This window comes from Protopterus annectens, chromosome 10.part0, assembly GCF_019279795.1.
Source record: "Protopterus annectens isolate FY-2018-M chromosome 10.part0, PAN1.0, whole genome shotgun sequence".
Taxonomy (NCBI): Eukaryota; Metazoa; Chordata; order Ceratodontiformes; family Protopteridae; genus Protopterus; species Protopterus annectens.
In genome coordinates this window covers 1,678,801,002-1,678,815,062 of record NC_056744.1, presented here as the reverse complement: position 1 = coordinate 1,678,815,062, position 14,061 = coordinate 1,678,801,002, and the positions used below count along the sequence as shown (strand labels likewise).

The 14,061-nt window shown below is 37.5% G+C and overlaps 1 protein-coding gene across 1 annotated transcript in view; it reads right to left on the bottom strand.

The window, feature by feature from the left end:
- Positions 1 to 6,232: 6,232 nt before the first annotated feature.
- The window catches only part of LOC122813892 (gastrula zinc finger protein XlCGF26.1-like), a 211,253-nt gene continuing 203,424 nt past the window's right edge, over positions 6,233 to 14,061 (bottom strand). The window contains exon 6 of the mRNA XM_044086435.1: positions 6,233 to 7,598. Within this exon, the coding sequence (XP_043942370.1) occupies positions 6,286 to 7,598 (1,313 nt within the window). The 3' untranslated portion in view covers positions 6,233 to 6,285. The remainder of the gene's footprint in view (positions 7,599 to 14,061) is intronic.

Below are 14,061 nucleotides of genomic sequence, written 5' to 3'. Positions count from 1 at the left end.
ATGAGTATTGTTTCACTCTTTGATGTCACCTAAAAGTGCTCTTTGCAGCACCTACAACGTTCCCAGTAATGACTCCTTCTGTAATTCGTAAGGAGTTACATGTATTGGTAGCATATCTAAATATGATTTCAGACTCTTTTTATAAGAACTGTTGTTCCTACTACTGTTGGAACTATCTGGGTATCTTTATTCCACATTGCTCTCATTTCTGCTTGCAAATCCCCATATTTTATGACTTTGTGTCTCTCTGTGTGCAGGACACTGCAATTTCAATGATCAATGTTACTTTCGTCTTCTTTTCTTGGACCACTACATCCAGTTTTCTAGCATCTATCTTTTGAACTGTTGGTAATGGATGATCCCATGTGATGTAAACTTCACCATTTTCTGTGATGCTTTGTGGCTCATATTTCCAGTGTTTTTCAGCCACTTCAGTACCATAATGTGTGCACAATCCCCAGTGCAGCACTCGCCACATTATTATGCCTTTCAGTATACAGTCCTTCTGCCATTAACATGTCGCAATCAGCAATGAGGTGTGCAACTGTTTCCAATTCTGTTTTGCAAAACCTACATTTGTCTGTTTCTCTCACATGTTCAATGGACTTCGTAAACCAATGTGTACGTAGCCCACTATCTTGGGCCGGCAATATTAACCTTTCATCTCTTGGTTTAAACTCACCTCTCCTTAACCATTCCTGCATTCATTCCTGATCAACATGAGTTTTTTTTCTGAAGTTTTCTGTACTTGCAACTATATTTATGCTTTTTCCACATTTCTTGCCTTCTCATCTGGTCCTTCACCTTATATTCTTTATTTTGTTTTTTGGCACATTCAGTTGTTGCCTTTTTTTTTAATCTACTTCTGGTTTGATTTCCATTCCTGCTTGACACTGATATGCTTCTGTTAGTTGAAACAGATAAGTCATCTTAGATTTATTCTCCTCATGTTTCAAAACTTTCACTACATGTGGGTCTTGTGTGGTCAGCAGATATGTGTGGAGTCCCACAATTTCAGATCTATACATGCAATCAGTTTCAAGGAGGCCCATACCTCCTTCAGAATGGGGAATATAAATCATTTGATGAGCATGAAGGATCCTTCTTGTTTTCCTATCTAATCTACCCAGCACCTTTTGGGGCCAGTCAATCACTCCAAAACTGTAGGTTAGGCCAGGAAGAGCAAATTGATTTATAGCTTGGATTTTGTTCCTAGATGTCAGTGTTGTCTTCATGATTAATTTAAGTCTTCTGAAGTACTCCTTACTAAGTTTCATTCACATTTGTTCATGCTTTATTGCTGATCCTTCATCAGTTCCAAAACATTTACACACTCCCTCTTGTTCAAGTTCTTTTATATCACATTCCTGTCCCAAACTGATGTTTTCTGGTGCTGCAGTTTTGCTGCTTTAAAGGTTGCTTTTGCACATTTATCAAGACCAAATGACACTCTTATATCATCTGAAAAAGTTTTGACACCTTGCAACTGTGCTTTCATTTCCTCATCTGATGAGCTATACAGTTCCAAATCATCGACAAAGAGAAGATGAGAAGTCTTTGCACTTCGTTGTTTTCTAGGAGCTAAATTATAGCCATGACCTAATCTGTTAAGTAGACATCTTAATGGTGTTAAGCCCAAGGCAGAATAGCAGTGGTGACAGAGAGTCATCCTGGAATATCCCTGTTTGAATTTCTATCCCTGGAATAATAAGTTGCCCTTTATCACGGCTTAATTGCATAGTGATCTGCCACTGTTTCATGATCACTGTAATGTAGTCGATCAGAGTAGGATGTATCTTATACATTTTTAAGCACTTTTTTATCCATGGATGTGGGATACTATCAATTTTTTTTATAGTCAATCCATGCCATATTTAGATTCTTCCCCTCTTTACAGTTCTCTAGTATGACTTTATTTAACAACAAATGCTCCTTTGTTCCATATGATTTTCTTTTATTGCCCTTTTGTTCTACTGCCATAATTGAGTTTTCTTCTAAATGATTATAAACTCTGTCGGCATCAATTCCAGTGTATAGTTTATACATCGTCAGAAGGCAAGTTATTGGTCTATAATTCTTAGGGTAGCTTGCTGGTTCACTCTTAAGTAGGAGCTTTGTTTTTCCTGTTGTTAGCCAGGTTGTTGTCTGTTTGGGGTGCGCATATATATAATTCTTACTCATGGCTAAATCTTCGTGCAAAGATGGTAATACTTTTAACCAGAAGTTAGGTACTGCATCTGGGCCTGGGGGTTTCCAATTAAAGACTTTTCTTAACTTTGTTTCAATCTCTCTGGTTGTTAGTTCATCCCATTTCATATCCTGTACCTTTAAACTTCTTAGCCTTTCCTTTACTTTTTCTATCCAATTAACAACTTTGCTATGTTCCACAGGATCTTCATAGATACTTTCCTCGAATTTATCTATTTTTTTATTTTTTTCGGTGGTCTTTCAATTCCTTTTACCTTATTTCCCAATTCTCTATAAAACTTTTTAGGTCATTAATAAATTGCTTATTTTGTACTTTCCCTTTACATTTGTCTGTGTATCTTCTACGTTTTTCCGCTTATGCTGAGATTTTTAGTTTATTATTTGCGATAGTGCATGATAGATCTTTATCTGTTTTAATACTGCGCATTGCTTTTATCACATCTATCTTTCTGGGTATTTTTGTTGATCTGTTCCCTCTTCTATACTCTTTTAATAGTGACACTTCTTGTCTTAATTGTGTTATAGTTTTCTCTGTTCGATACTTCCATGATGGTATTCGATTTCTCCCCTTTCTCTCCTTCACTACCCTGTGTTCTTATGGTAGAACTTACAGCTACTAATTTAGCTGCACAGTAATATATCCGGTTTACTTCTGTTATATCACATGAATTTCTATGTACAGTCCTAATTAATGTATTCATTTGTTTTATCAAACTTCTGACTTTTTGGGTTTTATTGACCTTCGGCAGTCTATTTCTTTCATTGATCTTATGTCTCTCTATCTCTTTTAAGTCAAGCAACTCTTCTCTTAGCTCGTTTTTTCTAGACCGAGAGCACTTTTTTTGTTTTCCCTTTCCCGTGGGCATTCTATAGAAAGTTCTATTGCATCTTCCTGTGGCACCTTCTCTTCAATTTCACCCTGTGCCATCCTTTGCTCTGTCATATGGGAACTCACTGACATATCACTCCTCAACATTAATTGCATCAGAGTTTCCACAGTTTCCTGTTCCTTTCCTTGCTGTCCAGCTACAAGTGGATGGTTATACTGGTTTTCTATAGAAGGCTCCAAAATATCTTCATATGGCAAGTGACAAATTGCTTCCCATTCCACTAGTTTCCTCTTAATTTAGAGTTCCATTGCTGTGTCCTGTTGTGGTGCTTTCTGAATTATATTTTGTACACGGAGTCCTTCACTTTGGAGGTACTTCATGACCTCAGTTACTATTTCTTTAACGCCTGCATTACTGATCTCCTTTTCTACTTTTCCTCTATGTCTTATTTTTTTTTTTTTTTTGCATTGTAAAGTTTTCTATATCTGGATTCCTTTGCCTGTATTTCTCTTAAAATATCTTTGGTTCTGCTCTTTTTGTATTGATTCATTTTGCTTTCTCCTTTGCATAGATATTACACCATATTAAATCTCTTTTTTTCCCCATGTCCATATTTCTTCTTCAGATGTCTCCTGATCTTCCTGTTTCACCATACTGTGAGGACTCGTTCCATCATGCTGTGATGTAACCTGTGTTATACTTTCTACATCAAATCCTTCACTTTGCAGGCATTCCATAACTTCAACTTCTATTTTTTTTAACTTCTACTTTATTAATCTCCTTTTCTACATTCACTCTGTGATATTATTTTATTTATTGTGAAATTTTCCATATCTGGATGCTTTTCCCTGTATTTCTCTTTGGGGCTGCCTTCTTTATGTTAATTTGGCTTTCACCTTTGCATAAATATTGCACCATATCAAATCTCTCTTTCTTTCCCAGGTCCATATTTCTTTTTTATTCTTTTCAAAAATCTCTAGGTTTTGTTATTTATATTTTTGTACTTCCTCAAATGCTTCTTTTTCCAAACAGATCAAGTTTCTTGATCTGTATAGTGTTTTTCAAAAATCTGTTTTATTAATGACCCCAAATTTTTATTTGAAGCTTCTGACAGTTTTTCTTGCGTATTTTTCTTTCCTTAACTTATCTCTTAATCTTTTTCTATATCTCGTGTCTGGAAATTCTAGGGTTTTTGCATAATAGTAACAATATAGAATTTCTTTTTCATCCTCAATAGTCCACTCTATTGTCTTAATGGCTCTTCTTTGGCCTCTCAGTATTTGTGACTTTTGTGGACTGCTACTTCCATCTACAACGGGGGGGGGGGGGCTTCCTTCCCCTGGCCTGGCCTGGCCCCATTGTAGGGATGTTTCCATATTTTGAGGATTCTACACTGTCATTTGTTCCAGTCCTGGCACCAGTGCACCTACCAGGATTGGGCACTTTTTTATCCCGGGTCATGTACACCCAGCTATCTTTTTCAGCTTTTGACATACTTCTGTCCATGATATATGCTATACAAACACAGTCTAGATATCAGTGTCTCCTTGGTGAGAGTTTGTGAAAAACAGGGTCCACCTCATGAAGGTACTCACCAAGACTTGAGGATGAATTCAATTTCAGCACTACTACTCTCCTTTGCTTGCTGGCTTTTCATCTCTCCATTCGAACCCCTGTGTTAGAGTTCTGTTGGTACTTTAAATAATGTTTCTGTATAAAAAACTTAACCACAGTCATCACAACTATATGGTTTAATCCCAGTTTAATTTCTCCAAGTCTTTTGGGTGTCTAATACCATGACAGAAATAGACCACATTTCTAAGTCAGGGCACAATTAAAATTCATGAAATTAGTATTACTTCAGTTTTTGGTGTAAGCCAAGTGTGGTCTTTTCAGCAACTACAATGTGCCCAGCATTGCCTCCTTATGTAAATCATATGGGGGTTCCATGTTTGGTAGCATATCTAAGTACAACTGTAAATTCATTTTCTTAGATCCATTGCTTCTACTACTATTGGAACTGTGTGGTTATCTTTCTTCCACATCGCTCTTGTTTCTGCCTGCAAATTCTGACATTTTATGACTTGGAGTCTCTCTGTACGAAGACATTGTAAATCACTGGGTGTGGTAACTTCAGTGATCAATGCTACTTTTCTCCCTTTTATTCCATTGACTACTATATCTGGTTTTCTAGCATCTATTTTTTGAACTGGTGGTAATGGATGATCCCTTGTGATATATACTTCTCCATTCTTTATAATTTGTGATTCATGTTTCCCAGATTCTCAGCTAGTTCTATATCATAGTATTTGTGCAGTCCCCGATGCAATGGTCTGGCCACATTATTATGCCTTATAGGATATATGCCCTCTGCGATGAGTGTATTGCACTCAGCAACAACATATGTGACAGTTTCCAGGTCTTTTTTTATAGAACCTGCATTTGTCCACTTCTCCTACATGTTCAATGGACTTTGTAAAGTAATGCATGCATAGTCCACTATCCTGGGACACCAATATTAGTCTTTCATCTTTTGGTTTTGACTCACCTCTCCTTAATCGTTCCTGCATCAAATCTTGGTCAACATGAGGATGTCCCAGGAGATCTCTGTATTTGCTACAATAGTTATAGCTTTTCCAATTTAATTTCCTTCTCGTATGATCTTTTTTCCTTATACTCTCTTTTGTTTTTTGGAACATTCAGTTGCTGTCTAACTTTTATCTACTTCTGGTTTGATTTCCATTCCCACTTTATACTAAAATGCTTCTTATAAACTATTCAAGGATATCATCTTAGACTTTTCATCATGTTTTAAGACTTTCACTATGTTTGGATCTGATGAGGTCAACAGATATTTATGCAACCCTGCAACTGCAGATCTATAGATTTAGTCAATTTTGTGGCAGCCCATACCTACTTCAGAGCAAAGGAGATATATAATCTTAATATACACTGATTTTTATATATCATTTGATAAGCGTGAAGCATTGTTTTGTTTTCCTGCCCCACTGATTCCATTCTTTTTGGTGCCAGTTTCTCACCCCAAACTATAAGAACAGGAAGAACAATTTGGTTTATAGCTTGGACTTTATTCCTTGACATTAAGGCAGTTTTGAATATCAGTTTTAGTCTTCTGAAGTATTCCTGCCAGAATTTTATTCACATTTGTTCATGTTTTATTGCTGATCCTTTTTCTATTCCCAAATATTTATACATTCCCTCCTGCTCAGGCTGCTTTATAATACATTTATTTAATCCCTTTGTGAGAGTACTGGTGGTGTTTTAGGTTTGACTTTTGTATAAAACACTTATCACATTCAACACATTTAAATGGTTTAATCCCTGTGTGGGTGTACTGATGGTTTATTAGGTCTCTCTTTCGTATAAAACACTTCTTACAATCAGTACATTTATATGGTTTAATTCCTGAGTGAGAGTACTGATGATGTGTTAGATTATGTTTTTGTCTAAAACACTTACCACATTCAGCACATTTATATGGTTTCACTGCTGAATGAACAGCATTATGCCGTTGAAGGCTATTGGGATACTTGAAGCACTTGTTGCACTCAGCACATTTATACGGTTTCATGTCTGTGTGAGAAGCAAGATGACTTTGAAGATACCTGGGACTTGTGAAAGCCTTACTGCATTCAGCACACCTATAAGGTTTATTCCCTGTGTGTGTATTCTGATGGAATTTGAACTGTGGCTTTTGTGTAAAACACTTATCACATTCAGCACATTTAAATGGTTTAATCTCTTTGTGGGAGTACAGATGCTGTATTAGGGATCTCTTTTGTGTAAAACATTTATCACATTCAGCGCATTTATATGGTTTAATATCAGTGTGAGAGTACATATGGTGTAATAGGTCTCTGTTTTGTATAAAATATTTATCACATTCAGTACATTTAAATGACTTAATCCCTCCATGACAGTACCGATGGCGCATTAGGTCTCTCTTTTGTATAAAACACTTATCACATTCAGCACATTTAAATGGTTTAATCCCTGTGTGGGTGTATTGATGGTCTATTAAGGATCTCTTTTTTGTAAAACACTTATTACAATCAGTACATTTATATGGCTTAATCCCTGTATGAGAGTACTGATGGTTTATAAGCTGTCCCTTTTGTGTGAAACACCTATCGCATTCAGCACATTTATATGGTTTAATTCCTGTGTGACTTACAAGATGTGTTCGAAGATTGCCAGAATTTATGAAGGACTTACTGCACTGAGCACATTTATATGGTTTGTTTCCTGCATGAATGGCTTGATGGCTTTTGAGGCTTCTGGTGCACGTATATGACTTATTGCATTCAGTACATTTATAGGGTTTCTTGCCTGGGTGAGATATTGGATTTGTGTCACATCGAGAAGTCTTCCTGCAGTTATTTCCTGAGTTAACCTGTGGTACACGAGTGAGATGAAACTTGTCGCAGACCACCAAAGGCTGGGCACACTGTTGCTGGATCTCTGTTGGGTATTGTAACTGGGATCTCTCAAATGATGACTGCCGCCTAGCGCTCATACTGTACTCTGTGCTTCGAACATCTAAAAGTAATAACAATTAATTTGCATTATTATAACAAAGAAACACATATGTCAGATATTTTTATCAGAACAACAAGCATGTGCTGTTTTAGTCATTTAAAATGTTTTGGATTTCTTTTTTGCTCGATAACAGCACTCTTTCTGTTTTTGTTAACACTGCTGATAATATAAGTTTGAATGATTTTAACCGATCATTTATCAGAATTTGGTCTCTGTGAGTAGGTGTTAAGATTAGAATATATTCTCCTGAATTAGCCTAAAATGCAAGCTTAGCTGCTGTCCCACACTTTTGTAATACTTCATTGTGACCCCCTTTTCACTGTTGTTCACCCCACTCCTACATAGTACGTTCTCCAATTGTTTGCATAGGTTGAGGTTAATGGTACAGGTGTTATAGGCTTCTGTTTTTCTGCAGAATGTTCTCCCTTAGCTACTTTCTAGTTAGGAATGTGCATTTATGTTTCCTAGATTGTGACTGTTTGACCGACTGATACTTTACAGAAATAAATTATTATTCTTCAAATAACTGCTTTCTAGAAAAGACTAAATGGCTGAACAGTCACAAGCTGTTAGATATGAAAATATGCTCCCTTTTTCCTAGCCCTGCACCACAAAAGGTTTTCTTTTTTTAACATTTTTTTATTCCTCAGAGTTAAACTTGAACCATGAGTTCACATACATAAACATTTCACAAACATTTTCCATTGTCATTATGCATTCATAACTTCAGTATGTCTTTATATCATGCCTTTACATTTTCCAATATCCACCAATTCTTCAACCACATCACACATCTTGGCCAGTATTTTCTTTGTATTGTTCTCAAAATGCCATTTATTTATATGTACTTTACTTCCTCCCTCTTTCTGAGATCTCACCTCCACTTTTTTTCGTTTCCATAACAGTTTGAAATCAGGGCAAGGCATCTCTTTGACATTGATGTGGTCTTTCTTTTATTGAGAGACCAAAGGTGTTACGCCTTCCAAGGGCCAAAGAAGACCCACTGCATCCCATGTCCAAAGCATCTATGAAAAGTTCCTGAGACGGGATTGGAGGTTGAACAGGAAGCCCTGGGTTGAGGGACAACTGATGAATACACCACTGAAGTTCCAGCTTGAAGCATGATAACAGAGGATCTAGAAAATATAACGGATTAGAATGTTGAAGCCAAACCGACTTTAGAAATCACTGAAGCTTTCTGAAGTGGAGCTTGGCTAGATGGAGTATAGGAATGATGGAGGCCATGTGACCTAAAGCCCTCAGAAATTCTGTGGCTGTGATTGAAACCAGAGGAAGAAGGGATTGAAAGAAAGCAATGAATGTCAAGGCTTTGGGAGGAGGCAGAGATGCCAGCATTGGAGCAGTCCATTTCCTGCATCCCAGAAACACATGATCCTGAGAAGGAGTCAAGAATGAGATCTACAGTAGACCCCAGGCTTTGCAGGAGAGAAATAGCAAAGTGTAGATGCTGAAGTAAAATCTATGGAGAGGAGGCCTGAATAAGTAGGTCATCCAAGTAAGGAAAGATCTGTATCCCCTTATCCTGCAAAAAGTGATCACAGGAGTGAGGCACTTGGTGAAGGTGAGAGGCCAAAGGTCAATGCAGAGAACTGAAAATGGCAGGAAGCAACAGAGAAATGTAAAAACTTCTTGGGGAAGCATAGGGATGTGTAGATAAGCATCCTTGAGATCCAGGAAAACTAGAAAAGCCTGAGGAAGAAGCAGAGGAAACAAGTATTGAAGGAACAGCATCCAAAAAGATGGGACCTTCAAGAAGGTATTCAGTTGAGAAAGGTCCAGAATGGGTTCAGGTGCCTTCTTTCCTGGGGACCAAGAACGTTCTGGAATAAACCCCCTTCCCCCTCTGAGGAGCTGAAACTTCTTGAATTGTTCTTTGAGCTAACAGACTCTGAAGCACCTCTGGAAAAAGGGGCATTTGTTCCTGAGGACGCTGCAGAATGCCCAAAAAGAGGGAAAGAGATTTCCAAACAATGTAATAACTCTGGCGAATGGTGAAAAGAACCCAGGAGTGTTGGGTGATTTTTAACCAAAAAGGAAGGGACAGGGAAATATGTAGAGAAAGAGCAATGTGACTGATAAGAACAGGGCAAGGACAGTGAATAAAAAAGGAAAGAAAAATACGCAAGAAAAACTGTCAGAAGCTTCAAATAAAAATTTGGGGTCATTAATAAAACAGATTTTTGAAAAACACTATACAGATCAAGAAACTTGATCTGTTTGTCAAGAAAAGGAGGCTTTTGAGTAGAAGAAGTTTGGGTAGCCTTAGCAGGGGGGAGTCCAGCTACCACCCTTTTTACCTATGGGGGGAGGACAAGACTGTCTATGGAAAAAGGCAAGTTTATTTGCATAATTCCTCTGAAACATGGGACCAGGTGAAACAAAGATATGCTTCAACTCCTGTAAGGCCTTACCCTTTTCTTGCAGGGACTTAAACAGCTCTGCAGGAGCAGCACCAAACAAATGCATATTTTTTTTTCAAACACCTTTACTGAATTACCACTTGTGACACAGGCAAATTTACATTCATATAAAAGTAATCAAAGTATATTAACATAACAAACATTATACTTCACATATATTGCTATATATCATATAACCTAAGCAATATTACATAAATTATTCAATTCTTGCTTTTTTTTTAAACAAGAAACATCTTCAGTAAACCGTCACTTACTACATAGGCAATCATACATTAATAGAAATGAAAATAAACCACACCAACACAATCCTAGCTGCAAGCATTTTACATCACAAACCATACTGACACACTGCCAGTTGCAAACATTATGCGTCACTTATAATCTACCCAATCTTTCTCACTCAAATATTACATAGCTCACTTAAGTCCTGCTGCCTTTTAGGCCTCACTCCTCCCTTGTATGCATTGTTCCCACAATTCCCATTTTTTCCTATGTAGTTTGCTCCTACCCTTTTCTAAAGATCTCAGTTACAGTTGCTTTATCTCTGTTACTATATTCATTACTTCCGGTATAGTTGGTTTAAATTTTGATTCCCATTTTCTAGTAATTGCTTTTGCAGCAGCCACCATTATAAGACACAGCAAGGCCTTACCATATCTAGGTAATTCTAATTCTGTGTCATAGCTCAAAAAAATCATCTTCCTCGTCACATCAATCTTCCCACCCAGCATTTCTGACAGTGCATCCTGCAGGGAATCCTTAAAGTCCACCAACTCACTGCACTCCAAGAAAATATGTTCCCAATTACCTCTTTCTTCCCCTTCACACCTCCAACATTTACTGTCTACCTGAAGAAAAATTCTCTGGAGTCTACTTGGGGTATAAAATATCTATGTAAATATTTCCAAGCAAAAATCCTAAATCTTCTAGATTTTGTTCACCAACAAATGTTTATTATCCACAGGAGCAGCTATCAGTTTAGCCGTGATATCATCAGGCAAAGGCTGAAGTCTGAGCCAGGAATACCTCCTCAAAACAGATCCAAAAACAGCAGCTGTAGATGAAGCATCAGCTGCATCATAGCTGCATTTAATGGAATGGCAAGCAACTTGGGAAGGCATCCCTAGCAAGGCAAGAGCAGAGGCCTTCCCTTCAGAAGCAGGATGATCTGCGATGACTTGACACACCTGAGATAGAACAGCTAGGCCATACCTAGTCATATGTGTCTGATACATCACAGCTCTGAAGACCAGGGCGGCCGAAGTGTACACATTCTTACCTAGCCTCTGCATGGCTTTTCCGTCCTTTTCAGAGGGAAGCAAATTAGTGGAAGGCAATAATTTGGAAGGCTTATCAGAAGTCACTGAAACTACAGAAGGGTCAGCAGAGGGACACTTCTAAAGAAACGTGCAGTCATCAGGCACTTTTTTAAAACTTATCAGGTTTCTCGGGAGCAGTGGGTTGGGAATCAGGAGCCAGAGAAGTAGTGGAAAAAGCATCCAGCAGGGCATCAGAACAAGAGGAACCACAAAGGGCCTAAGAGACTCCATCTGCAGAAGCTCATGGTACCTCTTCTGAACATCAGACACCTGAGCACAGTCCCATTTGAAAAAAAATTCCATCATTCTGGAAATAGTGTCACCAAATCAAATCTCCTCAAAAGGAGAGTCAGGACTGACAGACTCTTACCATGAACAAACCACTACGTCAGGCACAGTGCAATCCAAGACAGTAGAAGAAGTCTGTTATCATATGAAAGCAAATAAAACATGTTTTACACTAAGGCTACTGTCTTGGACTGTTTTTATATTACATTTGGAATGACTGTCTTAGATTGCACTTTACTTCTGCTTTAGCTTTTGCTTGGGACTCATAGACTCATCTCATACCTTTCAACCGTACTGAATTCCGCTGTAATTACTAGTTTTGAGGTCAAAATAATAGGGTGCTATGAATTCTTGAGTGGGCCCTTCAGTTCCTGATTTTTTTTTTTTACAGCTTTAAGCTATAGCTGACATCATAACACATCGCCAGCATATCCTATAATGTTATCAATATGCAGGGGCATGTGTGATAACATCAACTTTGTGAGGCAGTGTCTGACTGCCCATCGGAATCGGAGATTCAGCAGGAGATTTAAAAAAAAAAATAAAAACAAAATTCAGTTATTTACAACTGTGGCACCTTTTCAACATGGCACATTACGCATTCTCAGTTATGGCTCTACAGGAACAGCCAGGCGAGTTAGCGTTAAGTAGATGAAAAAAAAAAGAAAAAGTCCAGTTGGGATAACACTCTTTATAAAAAATATTCTCCGGCACAATGAAGGGTATCCTTGTAGTGTAAAAACAGGCAGGCAACTCGAAAGCTTCAAAGACTTTATTCCACCAACTCAGCACATACGAAAAAAAGGCACGAACCAAAAAACCATACCATAGAACAGTTTGATTAAGCGCTTCAGAATGAAGTCTCCGTTGTAAGGAGACGAAAGCGCTTAATCAAACTGTTCTATGGTATGGTGAAGCTTACACTACAAGGATACCCTTCATTGTGCCGGAGAATATTTTTTATTGTTTGTTGGTGCTTCGTTTTTGATAACACTCTTTATGTTGCAACTTCTCCACTTGCACCTAGTTTGGGTGATTCATAATGTAGTTTGTAGTTTTTTTTTTTTTTTGTAATTCTGCACTTCTATATTGCGCTACTTCTTTAAATCCCGTCTAATACTAGTTGTCCTAGACACATGGGATTGAATGAATGGGATCCAACAGCAGATCCCATACCATTTAGGAAAAGAAGTTTCATACTGTAAGAAAATTGTTAAATAAAAAAGCTGATAGCTATTAATGTGTACAGTGGTACCTCACTTGCTAAGTTGCTACATTGGTTAAGGACCGAAATGAAAAGTCTGGTTGATTAAAATCGGTGAGAAAGGAACTTGCAGTTTGCATTAAAGTAAATGCAGATGCAGTTTGTGAAAGTGAGGTGTGTTGTGAGTTGTTTGTGAAGCTATATTATTTATTTGCTTATTTTTTGTCATTACTTGTTATCCATTAATAGGCCGCGGTGGTGCAGCTGTTAGCGTTGTCACCTCACAGCAAGAGGTTCTCCCATTCGATTCTCGGCTGGAGTGCCTTCTGTGTGGAGTCTGCATGTCCTCCCCGTGGTCGAGTGATGTTAAAGACATGCAGGTAGGTGCATGCGTGAATGGGCGTGCCTTCTTTAAAGGCTGGGCGTTGGGCTGGGAACTCGGTACCGTAAAAATATACTGCCAATCATTAGTGGACGGGAGTTCCGCTGTGGTGACCCCTAACCGGGAAAAGCCAAAAGACTTGTTATCCGTTGATGATCTTTTTTTTTTATTTATTTTTATTTTTTTATTTTTTTATTTTACATTTGTTGACCGGGCTAGTCTAACTGGATATATGTCCATTTTCAGTAGAAGCCCAGGGAGAAAATCTCCAAGGAAAAAACTTACAATTTAATCGAGAATAACATCAAAACAGTTTTATACAGCAATGATAGTACCATAAAAGCAGTATAATTTTAGCATAACATGTTAGCTAAAGAAATTCTTAAAAGAATATAAAAAATAGAAGAAATAAAAGTTTTTTTTTTTTTCCAATTCTAGCCTACTCTTAAGTTGGTTAAAGTATACTGCATTTACATTTACAGTTTGCATTTGTTGACTGGGCTAGTCTAACTGGATGCAAGTCCATTTCCAGTAGAGGCCTGGGGAGAAAAGTTCCATGTATTTGTACAGAGTAAATAGATGCTAAAAGAATAGAAGTTGTACAGTGTTGTCAAAGAAATCAAAGAAAATATAAGATAATACAAAAGTTTTAACTAATACTGTATAGTAGTAATCCAGTTCTTTAAGGTACAGAGATAACTTTTACTTGTATACATATATACATAAAATTTGTGTACTATAGGATATATTGTTAATTTGTAATAGGTAGTAGATGTGTGTACTATAGGATATATTGTTCATTTATAATAGGTAGTAGATGTGTGTACTA